The 25337-nt window shown below is 42.7% G+C and overlaps 2 protein-coding genes across 2 annotated transcripts; one reads left to right on the forward strand and one right to left on the reverse strand.

Moving 5' to 3' along the window:
* Positions 1-252: 252 nt before the first annotated feature.
* Positions 253-12804, reverse strand: LOC138612154 (angiopoietin-related protein 1-like). The gene is made up of 5 exons (XM_069685463.1): positions 12685-12804; positions 7755-8593; positions 4639-4832; positions 3280-3550; positions 253-2075 (listed from the first exon to the last, which is right to left on the reverse strand). Exons 2-5 carry the CDS (start codon positions 8554-8556, stop codon positions 1888-1890), a joined length of 1455 nt encoding a protein of 484 aa, XP_069541564.1. The 5' UTR covers positions 8557-8593; positions 12685-12804; the 3' UTR covers positions 253-1887.
* LOC138611189 (protein zyg-11 homolog) lies at positions 9987-23681 on the forward strand. The gene is made up of 14 exons (XM_069684164.1): positions 9987-9998; positions 15572-15740; positions 16086-16888; positions 17064-17204; positions 18656-18832; positions 19079-19143; positions 19426-19525; positions 19759-19809; positions 20203-20364; positions 20467-20514; positions 20881-21081; positions 21174-21226; positions 21867-21964; positions 22996-23681. The coding sequence occupies exons 1-14, from the start codon at positions 9987-9989 to the stop codon at positions 23166-23168; spliced, it is 2253 nt and encodes a 750-aa protein (XP_069540265.1). The 3' UTR covers positions 23169-23681.
* Positions 23682-25337: the final 1656 nt, after the last annotated feature.

Genomic DNA, 25337 nt, shown 5'->3' on the forward strand with positions numbered 1-25337 from the left:
ACTCAAAGCACACGCAGCCAAGCTAACTGTTTCTGTTTTAGCTTCATAAATCCAGTTGGAAACCTTCTTTGGCATCTCCTTCCAAATAGACTTACAGTATCTGTTTGAATTACACAACATTTCCTCTGCATGACTCACACATTTTGACAAATCCTAAAAACTAACAAGTCATGCCCTAATTATGATTTGGTAAGCAGTGTAAATCAGTACAGGACTCCTTTGAATTTGAATAAATAACACTGTCCCCTGATGTGACCCTAATGTTCTCCATTTATTGACTGTCTCCTGGTGATATTGTTCTGCCAAGCATTGTGACTCACTGGTTTCAGCTTTTATTGCTGTTTTTTTTAACATTACAGTGCTGTTTTTATAAGACAGGCTTTTTTTTTTTACGTGTTCATAAACATGCTTCCATGTCCAGCTGGGTTTGACCGGTATCCTCGTTTTGCTTTATAAAACTTTCTTAAAGAGATGGGTGTGAGGGATGTTGTGGTCAATAAAAAAAACAAAACAGCACAATATGAGGGTCTATTTTCGTCTCAGAGACTGAAGCCCGCTGGATGTAACGTTGTTGTTCGAAGCAGACCCACCACATCAAACCCTCAGCCCCCTCGCTCCCCTCTCCTCGGGGACGGTTTCCCCACAAGGATGCTGCTTTCTTTCCATACCGGTGATTATAGAGTGCAGGAACCCGTGACTTTGTCAATGAAAGATACTTTTATGAAAACATACAGTTTGAGCACTTTTCTGTGGAAAGAATGTAAATTTCTCTGTATTTAAAAGGAAGAGGAGGGGGGAAATAAGCTGGAAATTTGGACTGGTTCCATCCCAGTTCATCCCCTGCCCGCCCTCCTCTCCGTTTCGTTCTCCATCCTGTCTGGCTTTCAGCAATGTGTTTCTCGTTGTCTGCCTATAACTCTCAACGCGCTTGCTCGGCATATTTTTCGTGCTCGAAAACCACTCAAAACATCTTTTTTTTCCCCCTCTCGACAATGCTTGTTTTTCCCAGAATCATACTGAAATTTAATCAACAGCCAGATGAGAAAAACATATAGGAGCAATCTCCATCCGTGTGAGCACACATTGAGAATGATTGTCACATATACAGTGGAGGAAATTAGCACTTTTTTTCTGCAGGATCATTTAACGTTCCCTCAGGACACCTGGCCCTTTTCACTGTTATGATAAGTTAATTATACACATAAATTATCATTACTGGACATCTACTCTTGCACAAAGCACTTTAACATACACTATAAAGGTCATATTCAGTTTAAGAAGAAAAAACAAAATCTGTACTGTTTCTGCGTAATCGCCTTTACATAAAGTAGAAATTTAAACCTCAAATGTTTTCTGATCTGGAGGTGGATACAGAGTGTAAATAAATCTTTACAGGCACAAATGAAATGTGTTTTCCAGCTCCCAGTAACAACAGCAAAAGTTAAATACCATCTATGAGTGTTTCCACATCCTCACCAGTTTATCTTGGCGAGGTAGGAAGAGCTGCTTATAGATCCCATGACGTTAAAGCTTATGAATGAAATTAATACCCATGAAGTTGTGTTAAGAGTGGCGCCTCCTCTCACTGGGCCGACCTTGTACTGAGGATAACACTGTGGTATCTTAATAAGTTGGTCATCTTTTGGCAATTATTCTAAATTTCCATTCAACATCATGAGTATTTGGTGGGTAAAAGAGCCGTATGGCTTACTATAAATAGTAATGTACCCTAAATCCCGCTATGAGTGCATCTATTAAAATATAAAGACAACGATCTTCACACAGAGTCCATGTCTGTCTACAACAGGCACTTCAAGTCACTATTGAGGTTAATGAGGTTCATGTTTGCCCTGGCCTCCATAGCTGCCCCTGGCGTACAGGATCTCCTCAGTCTATGGGCCTGATCATCATTCGGACAGACTTCATGGAGTAGAAGCCTCCGCCGTAGTCGGCCCAGAAGATCCCGTCCTGGAATTTGCTGCGGTAGACGCCTCCGGTGTACCAGACACCGTTCAGGTTGGCTTGGCCGCAAGCATTGTACCACCAGCCTCCTTTATGGAAATGGGCGCAGTTACCTGTAGAGGGGAAACAAGGAGGGTCATGATTAGTTATACCAGGAATTGTGTTTAACTGAGAGAACAAATCAAAAAAGCATATCGTTGTCGTCAGATGTAGTTCTTTTTTTTACTTTTTCAGATAGACTGTTGGTAGTGTGCAAAAAGACCTCTTTCTCCAACCATTAATGTGACGAGCACTGCTACTGCGTAATTTGTTAATTCATTTTTTATTGGATGAGAGTGAATTACTTCATAAGGCATTGTGGGATTCCAGGGAGATGTGCTGCATTTGACATGTAAGAGTCGAAAGCCCTTTTTACATTGCAATGCGGCCACAGTGCCGTAACGATGTTCCGCCCTTGCCATTTTACATTGGACCAAGCAATGCAGGCGTAAAGCCGTCCCAGCGTGTGGTTATAAAAAGCGCTCCGGCATTGCAGAAGCAGAACATGCACAAGGTGTAAACAAACAGTGCACCTTTTTTTCTACTGTTGTTAAGGCAACCACCGAATCATTAGCTGTCATTAACCTTACCGATATATTGTAAACTGACAGAATGCTCGCCTCTCCTTTCATCCGATTGGACAATCAGAAAAAATGGCAATGACGTTGGGCGCTTTTCTGCTTTGAGTTTAAGTTTTTTCAACTCAAGGCACTCAGAGAGCGTTTCCTCAAAAACTCGAGGCGCACAGAGCGGGAAAACACGAGGCGCTCTGCAACGCAAAAGCAGCACGCAAAAAGCCTCTCACTGAAAACAACTACAAAAAAGCCACCCCCAGCTGCTAAAACAAGTTTTGTCGTCAAAGAGGGAGTTTACATGCTCATTTGTATCCAGGTTTTAAGCCTTGTCCTGGTAAAACTTAATCAGGGTGTGATGTTTACATTGAACATAAATTATTCTTAGCCCTGTATATTTCTAGGTAGGTCTATCTTGATCTTTTCTGTCCCAACAAAGACTGTTCAGAAACCTGGAAAAGGTGTTTATATGCCACAGTGTCCTAGTTATATTGGAGTACTTTTGGAAGCAGGTCGAGGTTCCTCAAAACCAGGATAAGGGCTTAAGCAGATATCTAAAACCAGGACAATGATTATGACCACGATACTAGTCTGATGTAAGCGCCGTTGACATTAGAGGATGGTTTGGCATTTCAACAAAATATAACACTTTAAATTTCACTACATGCTACAACAGCACAAAATAAGGAAATCTATGTTCGTGTACCTGTGAAGCCATCCTTGTCTCGATCCAGAGTGGTGAACTGTTTCCCGTTGTGGCTGCTCAACGAGTCCCCGGCGTTGCCCTGGTAAGTGCCCAGGCGCAGGCGGAAACTCTCGCTCTCAGGCTCGAGATGGAAGCTGCTGTACTGGGCATAGACCTTCTTGTCCATCCAGTCCTCCAGCTCCACCAGCAGCTTGTAGTCCCCCTGCCTCCCCAGGTTGTAGATGCCTTCCAGACCGAGCCAGTATTCCCCATCGATGTTTCCAAAGCCGCTCTGAGTCAAAGGAAGGTAAGGGAACGATTACAGAAAATAATAGAATAGTGTTTTCCATGTGGTAGCCCGAGGAGTTTAGAAACATGAGAATTGTTTGGGAACATGAAACCTAATTGTTGATGCGGCTGTGGGATTGTGAGTGAACAAATGAACAAATTTTCTTTTTGATGACGTTTCGGTCGTGGTTTAAGATAAACTACAAAACTTCACAAGAAAGATTACGCTGTGGAAAGAGAATGTCTGACTCTCTTTGAAATGACTAAAAACGACATGTTGTTGAGTTTATGCAGGAAAATAAGCATCCATCTCCAGAATTCTGGTTTCTCGCTCAAACCTCACAGATCTTTTGGATCACGGCTAATGGCGAAACTGGCCTGGGCTCATCGTGTTGAATAACCGCGAGCAATCTGCGTCTGGCATGTGCGTCCAGAACACTTCACTCGGTAGAGAAAGTTGAAGTTTGTGATTGTGGATTAGCTGGGTGAGCCAGCAGATGATGAATGATGTAGGGTTTCAGTCCGTGGCCTCGTCTCTGCTGCTGTGTGTGCGTACATGTGGTGGCTTTGTGGGAGAGCGCAGAGGCAAATCAATTTTGAAGAGAGCAATTTAGCTTCTAGTTACACATGCGCAGGCCCGGCCCGGCTGAATGGAAACCTGGATCGCAAGGGGCTGCCAGCAGTGATATACTCCGTCTCATTCTCACAGAGCTTTGATGAGTGGGCCTATATGGTGTGGCGGTGTAAGCCAACCATGCAATCCATCCAGGAAAGCACCATAGTAGTAGCGGTTTTGGAAAGAAATGGCTGCAGATTGAGCTGTGGAACATACCTTCCTAGTGGGGCATCTAATGTTTCATAATGGGAATCTCAAACCAAATGACCTTCACAAAAAGTGCTGCTGACAGGGCGTTATATTTTACAGTAAGTGAAAACACAAGGATTCCAGCCGGGGAAATAGTCCAAAAGACCCCTATTCGGATCATATAACATCACCCCTGTTGTCTCTGGATAGGTCAGACATTCTGGTCGTCTCAGTAGAGGAGAGAGAAAATAAGACAGACAGGTCAGGGGAAGTGTCATTGTCATCACCTTGTAGTTATCCCAGTTCCTGAAGAAGTTAACAGATCCGTCTCTCCTGCTCTGGATGACGGTCCAGCCCCCGTTGTCGATATCCTGTTCACACCAGACCTGCACTGGCCTCTCTGCTTCGTCTGGTCTGATCAGGTACATGCCGCTGGTGCTGTGGCCAGCTTCCTGCGCATCCAGACAGTCTCTGAACAGACCTGACAGAAGGAACAATAACAGAGGGAGGCAGGTGTTAAGAAAGGGAGGGCCGACTGGAAAGGAGAGTGTGTCACAGTGTAATGCAGAGTTGTGAAATCTTATTTGAAGGTTCATTTTGGACATTTATCGCAACTTTCACCCCACAATCCACAAAGATAACAATAATAAAGCTAGCTTTCTTTGTTCTACATTATGATTAGATTTAGTGGCTGCCTTATTTACAGTATGCGAGTAAAGAAAGATCTTTATTTTTAACACATTTGAGCAACAAAATGTTTTTTATTTACAGAAAACAGCTGGAAAATGGAAATAGGTTGAATTAGCTTTAGCTAAGGCTAGCTATTTCTGTCCTCAGGCTAGCCTAGCTAGCATGCAGTGCTGGTTTTTACTCTGTAGTTTCCATGACATAAAAAAATATAAATGGTTTAATCTCTGTCAAAAAATATCTCTATTACAAAGATGTGTAACACAATTGTTTTTTCAGATCCATGTAGTCACTGAAGGCTTAAGGAGAACCTGTAAACACTAGGTAAAACAGCAAATAATTAACCAATAACCGGTATAAGGGACCAACGTCAACAATATTCTCAATACAAGATATTTTTAAGATAATTACCACCAATCTTCACCACACAACCCCAAACAAAAAGCAAAACAATCTGACAGTCTATAATCTGTGAACGGAGCATCTTAGCTAGGACAGTTAGCTTTAAGAATAACTACTTTTCCTGGTGTTATCCCCTCCATTCACTTGACCTTTCAATATAGCGCCTGCCATGTCTATGAGCTAAGAATGACCAAGAAGTTGGCGCACTGCAATTGGTTTTTTGATCAGGAAAGAGGTAGGAAAAAGACAGCAAATAAGCTTTAGCTAAGGCTAGCTCTGACAGACTAATCTAAGATGTAGGCACTGTATGCTGTTTGTTTTTACTTCATATTTCATCGTTTCTGCAGCATAAAAATGGTTGATCTTGTGTCAAAAAGTCTGATTTAATTTTGACTAAGCATGTAGTCACGGTGTTTTTGCTTTGTAGGGCAGTGTCAGCCACATCTGGTGCCAGAGCACTGAGACAACACGATGACTGCTTTGAAATTACATAATAGACATTGTAGTCACTGTCTGAGGGCTAAATAAGTAGGAAAAAACAGTAAACAAGAACAAAAATCACACAAGCATGCAAAGTAATAGAAAACAGGATCCTATGCAAACATGCTGAGAATAGAATGGGGCACGTTACGTCACTCCAACAATAAACAACTTGCTTTGATTTGAGTTTAAACAACACATCAAAAGAGTGACAAACATCTGCCCTTTGGTAATTCAATACTGTCGTTATAAGATGTTTTAGGGATAATATCCGGCAACTTCACACAACTCATCAAAAATAAAAAAATATATATAGACAAGACCAGACAAATGTTTGAAACATGAACAGGGCATCTTAGCTAGGATGGTTAGCTTCAAGCAGGACTTTATCTGGTGTTATTTTTCCCTATCCTTTCCTCCTTCTCATTCGATCTATTGCCTGCCTTTTTCATGTGGTAAAAATAAATCTCAATTACTATGTTTGCATAACACAATTGGGTTTTCAAATACAGGATAGAGGTCAGAAAAATACAGCAAATTAGCTTTGGCTAAGGCTAGCTATACATGCCCTCCGGCTAGCCTAGCTAGCATGTAGTCAATGCTGGTTTGTACCTTTATTTTCGTAGTTTCTACAGCATAAAAAATCAAAACGGTTAAACTTCTCTGAAAAAGGCTTAATCTGGTTTTAACTAAATTTTGACTAAGCGTGTAGTCACTGTGTTTTTGCTTTGTCGGGCAGTTTAGCTACCTCTGGTGCCAGAGCACTGAGACAACTACGTGACCTCTATGAGTTTACATGAGAGACATTTCTGTCACTGTCTGAGGGATAAATAAGTAGCAAAACGAGTAAACAAGAATCACACAGGCAGACAGAGTAATAGAAAACAGATTTAGGTTCCTAGGCAAAGATGTTCATTATGTCCTTCCAGAACAGCAGCACAGAAAGGAGAAAATTACGTCACTTCAACAAGAACTTGCTTTCATTTGAGGTAAAAAAAACAATAACAAAAAAACTTAACAGTTAACCCAACATATAAGTGACCAACGTCTGCTTTTTCTCTAGGTAATTCCACATTCTCATTACAAGCCTTTTTAATTAAAACCACATGTCGTCGTAAGTTTATTTAAAGGTGGAGTAACCCCCTCCCAGCTAATAACAATAATAATGTAAAGGAAGTCCATTCAGTTCATGAAGTGTAGCAGGAGTGCGTCTACTCTGTGGTTTGTAGGATCACGGCAGCCTGGTTTTGTCTGCATCTCACATGCAATGGAACAGTCTCGCAAAGGATCATTTCCATACCCAGCCGCACTGAAATCCTACAGACTTTATTATTCTTGGGCGAGGGCGATCTAAATGTGTCAGGACTTTCTGTTGATGAGCAAAATCTCACTGGTTAGGTCTTTCTTTGCTTTGCTTTAAGTCCCCTGCCTCAATTGAGACGTTACAACATTTTTATTTCCATCCTGGTTTGTGTTCTTTCTGTCGAGCGGGGGAGCTGAGTTCCAGCTGAGTTTGCAAATCCTTAACCTTTCAAAGTAAGGCCACTGGCCCACCTGCAGCTGTATTTTAACTCTGTGATTATTATTTTGTTATAGTTGGCAAGAAAAGTCATGACTGCCATATATTTGACCATGATTTTTTTGAATTTCTTGACTGAATCAATGAAGAAAATAATGAAAATAAATTAGATGGATGGATAGATAGATTAATGGATGGATGGATGGATAGATTAATGGATGGATGGATGGATGAATGGATGCATCAATGAATAAATGGATGGATGGATGGATGGATGGATGGATGGATGGACCATTCACCATCTCACTCACTCACCTTCAGCACTGAAGTTTCTCTGTGGAGGTTTTTGAGCCTCCAGGGTTCCACTTGTGGGTGATGGTCCAGAGCGAGAGCCCCTTTCTCGGGCAAACCCTCTGTTGTTGTCCCTCTGGATCTCATTGGTGAAACGTGGCACATTAACAGGAATGTTCTCAGGCACCACCTGCACAAGTGGAGGTCCCATGGGTGGCTGCTCATGCCTGCGGCTGTACACCTGCATACAACGTTCCTCTAAAGCCCCAATCAGCACTGACTGGTTGTTCACTATTGCAGAGAGGGCTGCGTATTTGGTCTCCAGTTCCCTGTACCTGGAGGCCAAGCGCAGTGACTCAGTGGTGGCATTGAGGATACGCGTCTCCAGCTGCGCCAGCTCCAGTGAGTTATCCCTCTTCCTAATGATCTCATGCAGCAGCTGCATGTAGAGCTGGGTCACCCTGGAGTTCATGTTCCTGCTCTCTTTCCTCAACAGCTTCATCTCATTCACCAAGTTGCCGTCCACATCCACAACCAGCTTCAAAGTCTCCATCTCCCGACGCTGCTTCGACAGGAGGTCACGCACACCAGCCACATCCAGTCGTGTCACTCTGTCTTTGTCAGTTGAATATCCCCGGGCAGCACAGATGGGACCTGTGATCTTCTGCTCAGGGACCAGGAAGGTGTAGGAGCACTTCTTGTTTTCTCCGTTGGCCTCAGGAGCCCTTCGTATCCTGGAAAGGATGGGGTGCTTGGCGAGGGCTTGGCTGTTGCTCCAGAGTGACAGACCAAACAGAATAAAAAGGCTCCATGTTCCAGGTCCCATGTTTCCTCCTCTCTTTAACAGCAATCAAGCAAAAGGTCTATAACAAGGAGTGAGATGTGGAGATCAAGGAAAAGGTTAGTATTATTCTTTAATCAACATGTTGTCAATAAATCCCATAAAAAGACCAACCAGAACCAACAATGTCTGCTTGTCGATACTTTCCAACTTACCTACCCTGTTTTTGACTCTCTACCTTGAGTCCATTGGTTCCTACCAATGATGTGAATATTTAAAATGGCTCACAAGTGTAGATTCATTTATGGCTATGATTTTGAATTGGCTCCAGGGATGGCAATGTTGCTCTGTCCATCAGTGGTTCCAATGGTTTGTCAGTTATCTCAGATATTACAAAACCTAAAGGATTTCCATTAAACGTTGGACATCATGGATCCAAGGGAATATGACTTTTGTGATCCTCTAGCGCCACCAACTATTTTTGGTATGCGTGAGATGCTTCAATAACAGTTGGATGGAATTCCATGAATACATCATCCATGTCCCCTTCAGAATAACTTGTAATCACCTAATTGAGCTTCTGAGTTAACATCTGGCTCCATCAACAGCTCAGAATTTGCCAAAAAATGTCATATTTCCACCACAAAGAATACTCAGCCTGAGCTGAACTTGGTGTTTTGTGTAGCATGTATATAAGCTCATGTATGATGTCGAAATGGCCAACTTAATACCTGCTAAACTGCAGCATGTTAACATTATCATTGTGAGTGTGTAACCCTGCTTATTGTAGCATTGAGCTCAACAAACTGCTTCGCTTTAGTACAGTCGTTTTTGTTGAGGACCACTTTCAGCCATTTAAGCCAACATTAATTTGGTGGGTTAGGAGTATTGACAGCACAAGGATCGAATTGACTCTAAATAAACTCGTGCCAATGTTTGTCATGACAACGGACAATGTCTCGAAGTGCAGTGCCGTTGCTTATTGTGCGGTTATTAATAGTTTTATTACTGAAATGGCACAGAGGATTATGAATAATCAAACTTTGGCTTTACAAACAATAATTATAGGGATAAATTCATTGTTGGCTCTGGCCTTTTCATTAACCTCCCTGACAGAAAGAATAATGTTGAAAATCACCAGACTTATTCTTTAATTTGGGCCAAGAAGTTGCAAAGAAGTTTTCTTTTTCGTTACCACTCATTTTGTACTTTTTGTTCCATTTCCTACCAGATGTTTTCCTTCCACCTCTAATCCAATGTAATCCTATATAAGCACCGTGCCTGCAAATCCTACATAGTCACGGTGCATCTGTTGGCATAGTACAGGAGCGTGCTTCCAGTTAAGACTCAACACAAGAGTCTTACTTAATTATGAAGTGAGTGAGCGTGGAAATTTGAAGTGAAAGGTAACAGACTGTGGCAAAGACGCAGCTGGAATCACACTGAGTGCTGCAGACAGTCCTGCTCTTGGCTAGATGCACCTTCTGGTACGCTTGGAGTAAGAGCAGTGCCACCCACCCACTGCAGATCTGTTATCGTAACTGAAATTTTCAATACATTCCCTCATGACTTCTCTGTCCTTACAGCCCACATCTGTATCAGGTGTCTGGGTGTGTGCGAGTGCTGGGATTTGTTTTTCATATTTCTGTAGATCTCCTGGATCAGACCTTCCATGAACCTCCCCTATAGCGTTTCAGTGGACCTCATCTGGCACGAGTGGAGAATTAATGTCAGAAAACATCTGAGTCTGACAAATATTTGACTTAAAATGAAAAGTATTTGTCACAAAATTTAGTTACCGTGGCCATGGTTGACATTTACATTTTAATGGGATGGCATTACTCGGCCAGTTTTTGATGGCCTGTCCACCAATGAGTCTTGTTCTGCTCGAGATTTGTGCCTGCTAAAGATACATGTCTGTGAAGGTTCTCAGTCATCCAGGTCATGGTAATACGATGCTTAATCCAAAAGGAACTGGACTTGGTTTACGTTCCTTTCAGATGAGAGGAGAACGTCAACCAAGTCCAGTTACCTTTGGATTAAGTTAAGAGAGGTTTTCCTTATCACTGTTGCCAAGTGCTTGCTCATTAGTGGATTAGTGTTGGGTCCCTTGTTGTGATTTGGCGCTATGTAGATAAAAATTGCTTTATTGATTGATTGATGCGGTGCAGACCTGTATATATCATTAATAAGCACGATGGCAGAAGTCAGAAGTTGGTAATAATTGGGCCTCATGAGTCATTTTAATGTCTGACATTGCTCTCTGGCTGGTACAAGCAGAAAATCAGATCTTGGTGAGGAATAAGAGAAATTGAAGTGTTTGAGGAGCAGCAGGGGGAGCAGGAATCCCTGATTTATGAGTAATGTTTTCTGGAGTCTATTTTTGGAAGGAGAGCTTGCAATTTGATCTTATTGGTTTTGACAGCACAACGAGTGGAGCGGGGGGGGGGGGGGGGGTGACGTTCAGAAATGCATGCTAAGTGAACGTCCCTGCTTCCACATTCAATAAACAGGCTTGGATCCGAAAGCGGAGCTAATCGGGAGCCAACTTGAGGCTGACTTTGGCAGTCGGGCCAAATCCAACCAGAAGGCAGACTGGTGAATGTGGCCAAGGAGGCTAAGTAACCTTCATCTAACACTTCTGACAGGCACACAATATGATCCACTGCACAGAGGAGCTCATCAAAACAAATCTGCAGAGGATTTTAACAGATGCCAAAGAAGCACAGATAAATGAGTCGGAGACAGAGACAGCAGAGGCTTTGAATCATTGCTGTGGTTTCCTCTTGATGTTTAGCTGCACTGAAGAGTCCTGACCACACTTAATGGGACAGATCCCAGAGCATTACCTAAGCTCAAACTGCTGCTGTAGTATAATAGTAACCTTTTATCATTGTCAAAGGAAAAGAAGTGCTTGACTCATGGGAAACATAAAATATCAAGTTTTTCATGTTTTCCTGAAGAAAAACGACTTGTTGACACGAAGAAAGTCTGAGCCAACTTTATGTTTTAATAACTGACTTAAAAGTTCAGCAGAACAAGAAAATCCCTTTTAGTGTGTCTTTTAGCTTCAGCAGATTGTTGCTACAGATTATAAACCATCTGAGGGCAAAGGAAAAGGCCTTTTAAGGAAAATGGGCCATGTGTCGGAGCTCAGAAACACCTTGGCACTGTCAGTCCGTTATTATTACCCGGAGAGGACTTTCCCCTGTCTTTCCGTAATCACAGGTCATCCCCTTCTATAGCTTGGGCTCAACTATTTGGCCCGTCTGCACGTCTCCGACCGCACAATATGAATCTCACAGGCCCCCGGTCTGACAGGAGTGACAGTGTTTACACAGAGGCTCCTCAGCCAGGGCTGTGAATCTCATCGGCCAGGTTCCTCTCTGTCGTTCACACCCGTCTGGTCTTCATCAAGTCAACCACAGCAGCAATGTTTATTTTGTCGACTTATAAAGGAGGCTATTTCCAGACCTGGACAGATACAACCACTTCATCTACATTAATGCAATCCTTGCTACCAGACAGGTCAAACTTTGCGGTGGCAAGTTTGCCCAACTGTGACGAACAGGAGGACACTGCCAATCGGCCCACTGACTCTAAGTGGTCCCATTGAGATCTTGCAGTCTGCCGGTAAGCTCCCCAATCAAAAGGTTTTCTTTGACATGAAAACCTTCAAGGAGCTTATGCCTGGGAATACAATTGTGTCCCCTAATTTCTATCCAACTGTATTTCAACATACAGCCTGAGTATACTGCAGATCAGAGACACCAGTAGTCTCACTTTGTTGTGGCTTTTGCTCGGGGGCCAGCGGATTTTCAAGACTGCGCCAATTAGCCCGCAAGTTATTCTGATGGTGCCACTGATTACGTCTGTCTGCTGAGGGGACGACAGGATTCATGAGCTAGTTTGTAAAGGGTTTGAACTTAGGTTTTATACCAGGTTTAGTGTTTTAGCATTTTACAGTCATTTTACCTTCTTTATATGGACACATGCCTGTCTAGAGGACCCTTCTTCCACCTTGAGTTTCAATCTAACTTCATTGTTTCATTTTCCCTTTACTTTTATCAGTAAATATTCCATTTGGTGATGGTTGGGAGCATCTCAAATTTTAGCAGTCTGACTTCATTTCAAAGCACAAAAAACCTACAAATGTCAGATTAAACTTCTTACCTGAGTCAGTGAGTAAGTCAGCGGTCCAGGAGGTGCAGGTAAGACCCAGCTTGGTGTCTCAGCAGTGTTTCCTACGCAGGTTCATGCTCTCCATTCTCCTCGTCTCACTTTCAGTCTCCCTCTGTCTGTGCTCTCATTGAAAATGAAGGCCTGCGTGCAGCTATGGCACAAGCTAACCCCGTCCACTAGGAAACAGTAGAGGGTGGTCCAAACACAGAAAGAGGGAGGCTGATGGTGTGAGTTTTGCAGCAGAGGGAAAGCTAGGCCCTGCCTTCCTCCTCTGATGTTGCATAAAGTTTGGGAACAAAAAGAGAGAGACTCCTCCTGATTTAAGCTTTCAACACAAATGAGAAATGAAGTGTCGAATCAGATTGGCTGGAAGTCAGAAGGAGTTGCAAGGACACTCAAAATCAGTCAAGCTGTTTTTTTAACCCTCCAAGGTCTTGTTTACAATGTTTATTGTCTCCCCCACATTTTTGTCTGTCAGGTTTGTATGACCTGCAAATAAACTCTCCTTTTCTTCCTTTTACACTCACAAATAAACACACACACACACAAATGTCAGCTCCATTTTTTCCACTATTCCTCATAGTCTACTTCCTGCTCATAAAGCTGTTTCCCATCAGCACAAATCTAATGACTGAGTGATTCTGGCGATCCAGTAGCTTAAGCATAATAACGAGAGATTTGTTTTGGATGTGCGCGATTCTCCTGTGTTTGCTCCAAATATGGGATGTGTGTGTCTCTCGCAGCCATCCAAAAGCTATTGGCAGCTGTGTTTATTTGGTTATGAGGACAATAAGCCGAGGGCTTTTCAGACAAAAAGAACGCCCCTCAGCTAAATGTTTTGGATGGAGGAGGAAGCGCAGGCTTTGATGCATGGGGATTCTCTGCGTGGGGAGAAATACTTCAGCATGTGGGAGGACGGATTTGCTTATAAGCATTCGAGGCAGCACATTCATAATGTAAGAGTGTGTGTGTGTGTGTGCTTTCATGTTACACGCACATTTATGAGAGCATATGTGTGTGTATGTGTGTTGGGAGTGTGTCTCTCCTAGGTGGTCTGTTGTGTATAATAGAGGTCATGCAATTTAAATAAATTATATATGGGAGAACATGTGTGTGGAGGAAGCTGTTACCGAAAGAAGCTAAAAAACACAGTATGTGCTAATTCAAACCATGCCTGGAAGTCTTTATCTGTAGGCCCTATCTGTTGCACATTAAACAAGCCCTGCTGTTAGGTCAGTGTTTCCCAGCATGCGGGATTAGTCAAACTAAGGGGTCCCAAGATAAATCTGCAAGGTCCCAAGGGCATGAAAGGGATAAGGAAGACAACATACTGTATAATTCTTTAAAAACAAAATGGTGTATTTTGCTACTTGTGGCTTATAAAATGTGGCATACTTCTTAAATTGTCTTAATTTAACTGCTTATAATTCATGTACACATAAGAGGAAAGTGGGCAAACGCCATATCTTTTTCTGTTGGGAGTGCTTAGAGTGTCCTTTTTAAAAACCTTTCCTTAAACATGACTTGTTTGTGCCATAATGGGACACTTCCATGCTTTATTTGTGCCCTAATGTCACATAAGATGGACACTTCTCTAAGGTCCCTTTTCACTTCATGTAGGCCTAGGTGTACACAGATGAGTTGCCCTCTTTCCATTTTTTCCACTGCTTTTGGAAAGTCTGTTTATGCCCCAGGTAATAGTTGCTGATGTTTGTAATTGTCTCTTTCACCTGTACTGACAAGCTGTCATATTGGATAAATGTTGAATCCGGCTCTCTCTGTGAGCCCCTCCTTGTGGCTAAACTAGTTTATTACCATCTCTAGCTTCACCATTGTAAATCCCCTTGTTCACACTAGGTAGAAGTATTTTGTAGTCCAACAGATAGATAGATAGATGTAAAATCTGTAGCCTATTACCTCGAATTAACAAGTCCTTCAATCAAACCGTCAGTGACGTCATATATACTGACCAATAGGAGGCGGTCATCTTGTCACAGTTGATACTCGACGCACAGAAGCAACGACCGAAATCAAAATAGAAGATTTCAAAACCTTTATTTGATTTAAAAGGAAGAAGCGGATTTAAATAATGACGTCTTTTCATGTCAAAGTTTCCTGAACAACTTGCTGCCGTTTGTATTCCTTTATTTTCGTTTTCCTGTCGTCTGTTTACTCTCCAAGCATGGTGAGTGTGACCCAGTCCCCCTTATTCATTAACTGTTTGTGGCTTTCGTGAACTTTGTGTGTCATTGACAAACGTTTCAGCCTACAAACCGCAATGTAGGACCAACTGCTGCGGTCCACTGTGCCCTACAGAGAGCGGTTGGATTAGGTGATTTAAACGGGCTTTACTTGTGTGCAGTCACTCATCTCTTGCGGATAAAATTAGACTCCTGCAGTGTCCTGTGTCACCGTGGATCTGCTGAGCCCCTGAGGAAGAAGCCTTGTAGACAACTGTCAGGGCTTATATGTGCTTTCAAACTGCATTTAAAGCTCCTGTGAGGAGTTTTTCACTGGTTATGAAAGAGTCTGAAATTAGTTCTGATCACTCTATATTAGCAACAAAGGCAAATCAGAAGATTGGCTACAAGATTGAATATTTCTATATCGTTATTTTTAATGCCTGAAACTGCTGGCAGGGGTAGGTGTCAGACAAAGCAATATACTGCACGGTGCACGCTGCCTTTATTTACATTGTCCAGGACAAAAATTTAAAGTGAGTGATACATATGACTGTTAAAGAAAGCAGGATAAGTTTTTTGTAAAAAAAAAAACATAACTTAAAGATATAATCTTGAAGATTTTAATTTAAATAAATGTCTCTTCAACCAACAATATGTTAAAATGTCTCCCTTGATAACCTGTTGGTGTGTTGCAGGATGCTGCTGAGGGCCCCCGGGCCCTGTGCGACCTCTGTTTGGCTCAGGTGTGCCGCAGCCTGGACGCTCTGTGCAGCAGGCGAGCAGACGGCTCAATGTGCCTCAGCTGGGCCCCACTCTTCCCACAGGAGATGGCTGATCAGTTACTGCACAAGATGGCCACTAAAGGTAGGTCAGGGGGCAGAAAAGGCTCCTAACACATCAGTGTCAACAAGTGAGGGCAACTAACTGCAGGCAAATGTTTTAGAAATGGAATAAATAAACTCACACCATGACAAATTTGACATTTGGTATTTTTATTTTTGTAAGCACTCAACTTCCTGTATAAACGAGAGGTAATTACTGTGGCGGAACATCATTACCCTCAAATAACCCTAGCATCGTATGACATAATAGTCCACAGTGTACAATGCCAGGCTGAAATGGTGGGAAAACTCTTTTCCCCAAATGGAAATTTGGCTTAACTGATGCTACTTTTTCCTACAACATCCCTCTGTTTTTTCTCTCTACAAGGCATACTGAATGACACAACTGTTGGCATTTTCCGAAACTGTAAAGAGCTCCGCCTCCGGCGAGCCTCCATCCGCTTCTGTCCAGTGTCTGCAGAAGCATTTCGCCTGGCCCTCTGCCCTCACAGACTCCAGGAACTAGACGCCTCCTGGGTCTCTGAGGGCCTCACTGGGGCTAACATTGTCTCAAGCCTGGCCTCCAACCAGGAGTGCAGATCCAGCCTGCAGAGGCTGTCCCTCAGTGGGCTACGTCTGGACTGGGAGTCAGTGGGAGAGGTTGATGGAGGGTCTTGTGTTGGCTTCAGCTCCCTGCATGGCTTGAGGATGCTCAACCTGTCCAACACAGACCTGACGGATGCCGTCCTTGAGGATATCTGCACTCTCCCTCAGCTGGAGAGTCTGGACATTTCCTGTAGTACGGTCTCAAAACTTACCGCGCTCCTTGATTGCAAGAACACGCTGAAATCTTTGATCGCACACCAGCTGCAGCAGCTGGACATGTCGCCTGCCAGGTTTCTGTCTGTCCTCAGTCGGCTTCATGCTCTCAGGCATCTGGACTTTTCATATGACCACTTTACTGTGGATGACAGTGATGGAAGAGACGGAGATGAAACAGTGCGGCAGCTTCTGGAGGGGAGTCCCCAGGTCCTTCCTTCCCTTGTCTCTCTAGATATCTCTGGACGGAAGAGAATCACGGAAGCAGCAGTCAGACCGTTTGTTGAGGCCAGGGGAGGACTGGTCTTCTTAGGCCTGTTAGCCACTGGGGCTAGCTCCTGTAATGTCTTTTCATCACGTAAAAACCTAAAAGTAAGAACCCAGTGCTAACATTGTTGATATTTGTGACATCATGTAGACACACGAGTTCGGCTCTGGCATAAGTTTCCCATTTGTCTTTGACCTTAGGCTCTGTTTGTATAAGTAGTGAACATGCCCGCTGCATTTCCTGTCCCTCTGAGAGTGCTGATTTTCTGTGTGTGTTCAGGTAACTGGAGAGGCTAATGAGAACCAGGTGTGTGAGGCCCTGAGACGCTACAGAGACCGCGAGTGTTTCGTACGAGAGGCCCTCGTCCATCTCTACAATCTAACCACTGACAGCGACAAACCACGACCAGATATGTTAAAGGTACTGTGGTTAGCATTGTATTTAAAGAAGTTCATTACCACGCAGGTCTTATTTTTGTCCTGTTGTTTAGTTTGGTGAACATTTAGAAAATTAGGACACAGATAAGAAACTAGAATTGTAGTTTAATAGTTGCCTTACACAGCAAATTGAATATGATTTTTTTTTTACCTTTTTGTTCTAGTTGTTCCTAATATCTTTGCCAAATTAATAAGGGTGATGTGCTGTACTCTTAACTAGTTGGTTCGGTAGGAAGTTAGTGACTTATGAAGTCCTATTTTTTAAACAGGAAGTCTGTCTGGGATTTAATTCGCAGGAGAGATGTTTCTAAAAGAAATAAAAATATACACTATAAGCACAGAAAAACACACAGAAATTCACAACACAGTATTCATGGGAAGTTTTAAGTAGTATTCAAAATTTTCAATCGCAATGTTTTCAGATTAGAAATGAGATATTAGAGTGATAATCTCTAAGATTTTCATTTAAATAAATGTCTGTTGAATCACTATCTATCGCTGAATGAGGTAACACGATGGTGACTGATCCTATGGCCCTCTGATGAAAGCCTTTGCATTTGCACTATTATGGACTGGGAGTGTGTGCCGACATTCGCTGAAAAAATCACAAGCGGCGCCCAGTTAGTGACGTGTTTTACATCAGCCAGCTGTGGTTGGTCTGCCAGAGAGGGGAGGCGGAGCTAAGCGGCTGCGTTCACGGTCTCTGCAGTCTGCGAGTAAACAGTGATCTAATGTGGCTGAACAAACAAAGAAAAGATGGATGACTACAGATACAACTTCAACAATAATTCGATGCTCTGATGAAGGCAAACAGTCTAAAAAGGAAAGCGACCGTCAGCGAGGAAAATCAAGCGTTGCAACCGGAACAAAGGGAGCCAACCGTACATGTCTGGTTAAATTGGGATATGTCCTCCCTCAATTACCATATACTGCCACTAGGTGGCGCCCAAGAGAACAAAACTGAAATCTTCAAGCTTGTCACTATAAATGAATAATATTTCAATATGAAGGACTTTGGAACTTACTCCCATTTTGAAAACCTTTTTTTCAGGTTCAGTTTGAACAAACTGTACAGCTAAAATTAAACTGTCCTCTGAACTTATTATATACATTATAATTACAGTATTCAGGCCTGATTGGAAAGAGGACTTAAAGAGGCTAGTAGAGCCTTACAGAAAAATAGTTCGATGCAACTTCACAGCTGGCATGATTGGAGTAATACATGCTTATAATATATGGGAGATGTCCTGTCCCACAACTGTCTGATGGTAGCTGTAGAGAGAAAAGAGCTTATGTCATCCCTTCTTATCCCCGACCTCCAGCCTTTTCTTGATAATTTACATGATGACAAACCAACAACAGTCACAACCACAAACTGTTTGTTATTCTGAGGCACACATGATTATAAAGGTAACTTTTTGGTGTTTCCTGTAGTTGGTGCTGAGCGGGGTGCAGAGCCACCCCACCTCCCTGCACGTCCAACTGGTGGCGACAGCGTGCATATTCAACATGACCACTCAGGACCTGGCAGAGGCCATGCCAGTCAGCCTGCTCAGCTGCACCGTCACCCAGCTGCTGCACGCCATGAAGACCTTCCCCAACCACCTACAGGTCAGCGGGTACGCTCAGTGTGTATCTGATTACAGATCCATGATGATATCATGTAGTTACACAACAGCAAAATGACATTCAGATTTGTTTTGTTGCAGTTTTTTCTGACCTCATTTTGCTGCATTTGGTTGCAGCTCCCATTCTTCCGCCTTGACACAGTATTTTCTCTTACTTTATAATACTTTGTAATGTACCCATATATAATATTACACCCATGCTTCTTCTATTCTTTTTCCATCTCTCCAGGTGCAAAAGAACTGTCTGCTGGCACTCTGCAGTGAATATATCCTTCAGGACGTCCCTTTTGACAAGTAAGTTTTCCTTCTCTCAGCTATAATATGATGCATGAGCCCACGGCCACGCACAAGCCAAGATAATTAGAGCACTTACAGTTAGTGCCACTGTAGTGTTTTTCCTTCATATTGTGATCCAGCTAAAATATATTTTGCCTTGAAATGTAAGAGCCAAAAGAAATAGCCCCCAGATGTAAAAGTGCAGACCTGAAGTCAGATTTTCCTGCGGCTTGTCTGTACATCTCTGCTATATTTTTGTAATGCTGTGTTCCTCACATCCGCGCTGTGATCATGGTTCAGGTATTTAGCAGCCACGCTGGTGATTAACTGGCTGAGCAGCCACGAGGATCCGACGCTCCAGAGGATGGCCGTGGCTGTCATCTCCATTCTGGTGGCCAAGGTCAAGACACTGCTCACTTACCGTGCATTAGTGTGCTGCAGGGAAAATAGCATGGCACCTGTTAGTCCAACCTGCTAAGAGCCTCCGTGCCTCTGTCCCCTCCTGTAGCTCTGTGACACTAGTCTTAACAGCCAACAATGCAGCCCTGTTAAGTTGGGTGATAAAACACAGTTTGACATTTAAGAAAACGGCCAGAATTCAAAGAAGCACTCATGTATTTGCTGTATTTGCAGTTGTCCACAGAGGAGACTGCTCGGCTTGCGCAGGACGTCTTCATAATGAAGGTACATTTGCACTTTTAGAGTGTTTAGTTTCCTACTTACACAACGTCCGGATTAGCACTAGATATGCATGAGCGTATTTCTAGTTCTCTCTTTGTCTTCCTCCCAGCTATATTTTCCATTACCTCCCCACTCTGTATTCTCATTTACTCTCTGTCATTGTCACCTCGTTTCCCAGCGCACTCGTCCTTCTCAGTTTACTCAATCAGGTCTCTATTTCACTTTTTGTCTGTGTAATCAAGCTTCCCTCTCTCTGCCCCATTTATTTTTATTTATTCTACGTCTTGTTTAATATGTAAACAATTCCATCCAACAGTTGAATCAGTACTGCTACAAGATGTTTCATTTTCTCCTTCTCTCTATCACTCCGCTCCGTCTCGTATGTGTGTCTCACAGCAGCTGCTGGCTATCGTGCAGCAGAAAGCCATGGTGGGAGTGGTAGACTCCACTCTGAAGTTCGCCCTGAGTGCTCTCTGGAACCTGACGGATGAGATGCCCACTGCAGCTCGCAATTTTATCGAGTGCCAGGGCCTGGAGCTGTACGAGGAGGTTCTGGAGGTAGAGGAGTTGAAAAAAAAATAAGCTGATAGATGCATTCATAGAGCAATGAACCCACACAGAGGGTCAAGAACATCTTCCTGTCCCCTTTTTGTGTTGCAGTCCTACTACACTGAACCTTCCATTCAACAGAAAGTGCTCGGACTCCTGGTGGGTCAGAGTGTGTGTGCGTGCGTGTGGGTGTGTGTTGTTATTATTGTACTGCCTGTTCTAGTTTTTATAGCTTGTTTAAACCAAAAAGTGATTGCAGTCTTTACCGGCTTTGTACAGTCAATCCCACATTCAGGCTGTGACGTACGGCAGCAGCCGAATTCGAGAGTTCTGTTGAATATTTTCATTTGTCCCCTCAAGCGTTTCAAATTATTTGTCCACTAGGAATAAAATTAAATCCATCTGTAGGCACTCTGATGTAACACAGCCCCTGTATTCCCTCTGGCTGTATCGTCTTCCTGCCAAGTTACATCCAACATTGTTTTTGCTGTCATCACTGCTGTCGTCCTTCTGGCTGCGTTTCAGAACAACATAGCAGAGATGGAGGAGTTACAGGCTGACCTGATGGAGGACGACCTGCTGGAGCACGTCCTCAGCTTGCTGCAGGACTCGCAGGTGGAGTTGGGGGTCAGGTACTTTGCAGGGGGGATCCTGGCGCACCTCGCCTCCAGACCAGAGGCCTGGACCCTGGACGAGGAGCTCCGCTGCACAGTGCTGGAGCAGCTGGTGTGTGTGTGAGAGGGAAACAGCTCCTGATTCGCTTCAGTTGCATTTAACAGACAGTTAAATTCACATTTTGTGTGTTTCTGTCTCTGCAGCACGCATCCATAGTGACGTGGACCCAACTGGAGAGAGAAATGGTCTCTTACAGGTGAGGGAGATGGAAAAAAGCTTTTTAAAAGGGGAGTCATTTTTAATGCATTTATTCATCCTGTCTGTTCAGCTCACAACCAAACTGTATTTAAACTGTTTCCAGTCAGTAAAACACATCCTACAATCTGTCTACACGCTCTTACATAACCTCTAACCCAGTTGTTGCTGATGTATTTTATATAACGTATGCAGAGTTTGAAACAAAACTGCAACATGAACACTACCTTAATGGGCTCATTTATCTGGATAGTTGGGGTAACGCAAGAAAGCAATGTAAACTCTCTTTAAAATCTTTTCTGCGACACCTTAATTAACATTACCCCATACCATTTATGCAAAAGAAACTAAACTGTTAAGTAGGCCAAGCACATACAAAAAATGATCAGAATCAGGTGCCGATTTAGCTCAGTGGTTAAATTACGTGTCCCATGCACACAGGCTACAGTGCGCTCAACTCCCACCCTCGGCCCCTTGCTGCGCATCATCCCCACTCTTTCCTCCCCTGCTCTTGACACTATCCACTCTACTTTCTCTCTGAATACAGGCATAAAAGGCCAAAAAATGAAAGCTCAGAATTACTCAGTGGTCCAGTTATTTTAAATCTCAGTGTTTTCTCTCTCTTTGTTTCCACATTTCAGATCGTTCAGTCCGTTTTTTCGATTGCTGCAGACTTGTCAGCCCTCAGGAGTGCAGCTGTGGGCAGCCTGGGCCATACATCTGGTCTGCAGTCAAAACAGTAAGACACTCAAACAGACCACTGTGGAGATCCTGGGGGTAGATTTGACTATGGTAAACACATGGATTTATTTTTTTAAGATTATGTTTTGCCTTTATTTGAATGGACAGCTGAAGAGAGACAGGAAATGTGGGGAGTAGAGAGTGGGGGGTGACATGCACCAAATGATCAGGGGTCGAGCCTGCAATCAGTGTGACGAGGGCTTTAGCCTTTGTACATGGGGCGCCTGCTCACTAACTGAGCTAAACCAGCGCCCTGTAGTCAGAATATTTATATCACATTTTTCTTAAATGAAACTTTGAAACGCTGAACTGCGTATGTGTTACAGAACTAGATCTACAAAGATTAGTCAGATAAGTGATCCGTGTTTGACAGAAAAGTATTTGTCAACAATAAATTTTTTTTTTTGATTTATTACTATTATTAAATTCGATTAATCATTTTAAGTCTTTTATTTAAATGTATTTATTTTGCTGTTTATTGATAGAGAGAGGACAGTGGCAGTGGGAAAGAGTGGGGAATAACATGCCGAAGGGGTTTGAGGGTGGGAGTCGAACCTGGGACCGCTGCACCGAGGACTGCTGCCTCTGTATGTGGGACGCTCGATTCAACCGCTGAGCTAAACCGGCCCCATGTTTTAAGTAATTTTTAGTTGTTTTTTGTCCCACTTTTTTCTATTTTTATATCGTATTAAACAGAATGACTTTGGGTTTTTAACTCTTTCTCTTTCTCATTTATCCCCGTTGGACTTTAAAGAACTAGAATTGTAGCTTTTTACTACTTTCTGACATTTTTTAAGACTCGATCATACGTGAAAATACTATTTAGTTCTACCTTATAAAGTATCTATTTCATGTAAAATAGAGCTGTTATTCTGCCTTGAATCATTTTACAATCCCCATAACTATAACACCCTGTGCAATGTTAAACAGACTCGTACAGACCTCTCCGGAGAATTAATATTCAAGTGGATCAAGGTAAGCTTCCCTTCCTCTCTCATGTTCTTATCACTTCTTCTCTCTATCCTCTAGCTTCACATTACAGCAGCATGCTGGAGCAGGAGGGCGTGACTGAACTTCTGAAGGCTTTGGCTGCACATCCCGACACTCACAGAGACATTAAAGGACTTTCAGACAGCATCCTGCGACTGGTGGAGCAACACCAGAGTCACCCGGGGCCCTCCAAGGACCAGCTGGGGCCTTGAAAGTCTTGACGAAAGTGATTGATTTATTGTCTTTGAGCTGCGACTCAAACATGCAAGATGAACAGCTACAGACAGATAATGTAATGGAGTGAAAGTTTAACAGAATATATTTTGTAATGTATATTTTATGGAGAAAGTATGAACGCTGGTTGTGAGAAGCAAGTTATGTTGTCTATTTTTAAACAATTGATTTAGTTTTAAATCCTTTTCAAAGTAATAAACAAAAATTTATTGAAAGATATAATAAATATTTGCACTTGTCTGAAGTCAAAGGGCTGTTAAATGTAGAAACTTTGACCTTCCAAATAAATATAAGAAGCTTGTGTTGTAAATGATGCATCAAACCAAAGCCTGACACTAGAGGGTGCTTTGGTACCGTAGCTTCAGGGCTGTTTAGCCCTTAAGATCTGATGTGTAAAATATTCTGTCTTTATATGTATAGATTAAAGATCATGCATGATAACGGCAAGATACCAGAGCAGGGAGAATCTGCTGTGTTTATCTGTCTGTACTGAGGGCCTCATTATAAATCAGTCATGCTCTAAAATAAGTCATCACTCCTCTCGCTCTCTTGCTCCCTCTCGCTTTCTCTCCCTCTGGTACTCTAGATGCTGAATTCATTATATTTTATGTAACACAGCTGGAAGACAGGACTGCTCGTAGGCATCCGCAGTCTATTCTAAGTTGGTCTATTAATAATTCCTTTTGAAAAGTGGATTAACAGCCTCACATGAATATTTGAGTTGTACCGACACATTCAACTTTTAAGTGTCAAATCCCCTTGATTCACATATTTATACCCCCCAGAGGAACTCAAAGGGATCTAATAGGATATGGCTTTGCATGCGTGTGCAAGGTTAGTCATCTTGCCAGTTGCAGGTTATACCTTAGAAAAGAGCAGCGTAAACTGATCCAGGGTCAGCATTTAACAGCCGCATCAACCCCTAAACACATCTCACAGTGGCAGCCCTGTGGGATCAAAGGTCAAGTGCTCTATAGTGAGCTCGGGCTGGTGCTACTGTGAGAAGTTCAAGTCATGAGAAGTGTGGGAAAATGCTACCGCTTTCCAGGGGCTGTAGGTCACTCAATAGCCTGCATGGTGACTTTAAACCAGCGTGGGCTGTGTTTTGTGGAAAACGTAGGATGTGAGGAGGTAAGGTGAACAAAAGAGCTAAAGGGTAACGGTGGTGTGCTTTGTGTTAATCAGGTCTTAAGTTTCTGTTTGTGGCTGAAAGCTTATCAATATTTAAATGAAACATGAGGCAGAGGCTGACACAAAGGCTGTCAAATAGAGGAAGAAAAACAAAGGATGTAAGTAGAAATAGAGAAGAGTAGTTCAATATGTAGGGGAATTAACGTATTTGCTTTCTTGACGAACGTTTGTACACTTTACATGAAGCTACAGACAGCAGCCACTTAGCTTAGCTGAGCAAGACTGGAAATGAGTAAACAGCAAGCCTGGCTCAGTCCAAAGGTAAACAAACCCACCAAAAAGCACTTTAAAAGCTCATTTTTCAAAAAATGAATCTGTATAATAATCTAAAGTTACAAAACCACAATTTAGGAAATAATGTAGGATAATATCTCGGCTGGCGCAGCAACTTCCTACAGTTCCTGCTCAACATCTACTCCCAGCCAAGAAATAGTATGGCACACACCCCATTGTAAAATATTTTAATGATTTTATACTTGGAACACTTGGCTTTGATATAAATAAACAAGATGTAGCTCATGTAGCTAGAGTTAGCGAAAGGTTAGATTAGCTTAAAGAAGAGGGAAACAGCTAGTCTGGCTTTGTCCAAAGGTAACAGTCTGTCTACCAGCAGCCCTAAAGATCAATAATTAACTTATTTAATTTGAACTAAATCCAATGCATTAAAAATACAATTTGGGAATTAATTTGTCAGAAGCGTGGACTTCCTGGAGTCTCAGCTTGTTTCTATCAACTTCTCCCAGCCAGGAAATATTGTGGAACAAAAACACCACTTAAAACCACAACTAGACGTTTTTACGTTTAGGCTTTTGTATAGCAAAGAGATATAACCATGTCTGTACGAGCTAGCAGCAGGCTAGCCTAGCTTAACTTAAAGACTGTAAAAAACTACAAGCCTCTCTGAAGGTAACTAATCAATACACTATATCTTGTGTGTTTAATGTTCCGTTCCGTTT

This window comes from Semicossyphus pulcher, unplaced genomic scaffold, assembly GCF_022749685.1.
Source record: "Semicossyphus pulcher isolate SPU_LCO1_2020_fin unplaced genomic scaffold, fSemPul1.0.p SCAF_7, whole genome shotgun sequence".
NCBI classification, from domain to species: Eukaryota; Metazoa; Chordata; class Actinopteri; order Labriformes; family Labridae; genus Semicossyphus; species Semicossyphus pulcher.

Coding starts and splice junctions, on each gene's coding strand:
- LOC138611189 (XM_069684164.1), top strand. Junction 18,833..19,078: donor CCTTCCCCAACCACCTACAG/GTCAGCGGGTAC, acceptor CCATCTCTCCAG/GTGCAAAAGAACTGTCTGCT. Junction 19,810..20,202: donor AGGACGTCTTCATAATGAAG/GTACATTTGCAC, acceptor TGTGTCTCACAG/CAGCTGCTGGCTATCGTGCA.
- LOC138612154 (XM_069685463.1), bottom strand. CDS start 8,556: ATGGGACCTGGAACATGGAGCCTTTTTATTCTGTTTGGTCTGTCACTC. Junction 4,833..7,754: donor GAGAAACTTCAGTGCTGAAG/GTGAGTGAGTGA, acceptor TCCTTCTGTCAG/GTCTGTTCAGAGACTGTCTG. Junction 2,076..3,279: donor AGACAAGGATGGCTTCACAG/GTACACGAACAT, acceptor TCCCCTCTACAG/GTAACTGCGCCCATTTCCAT.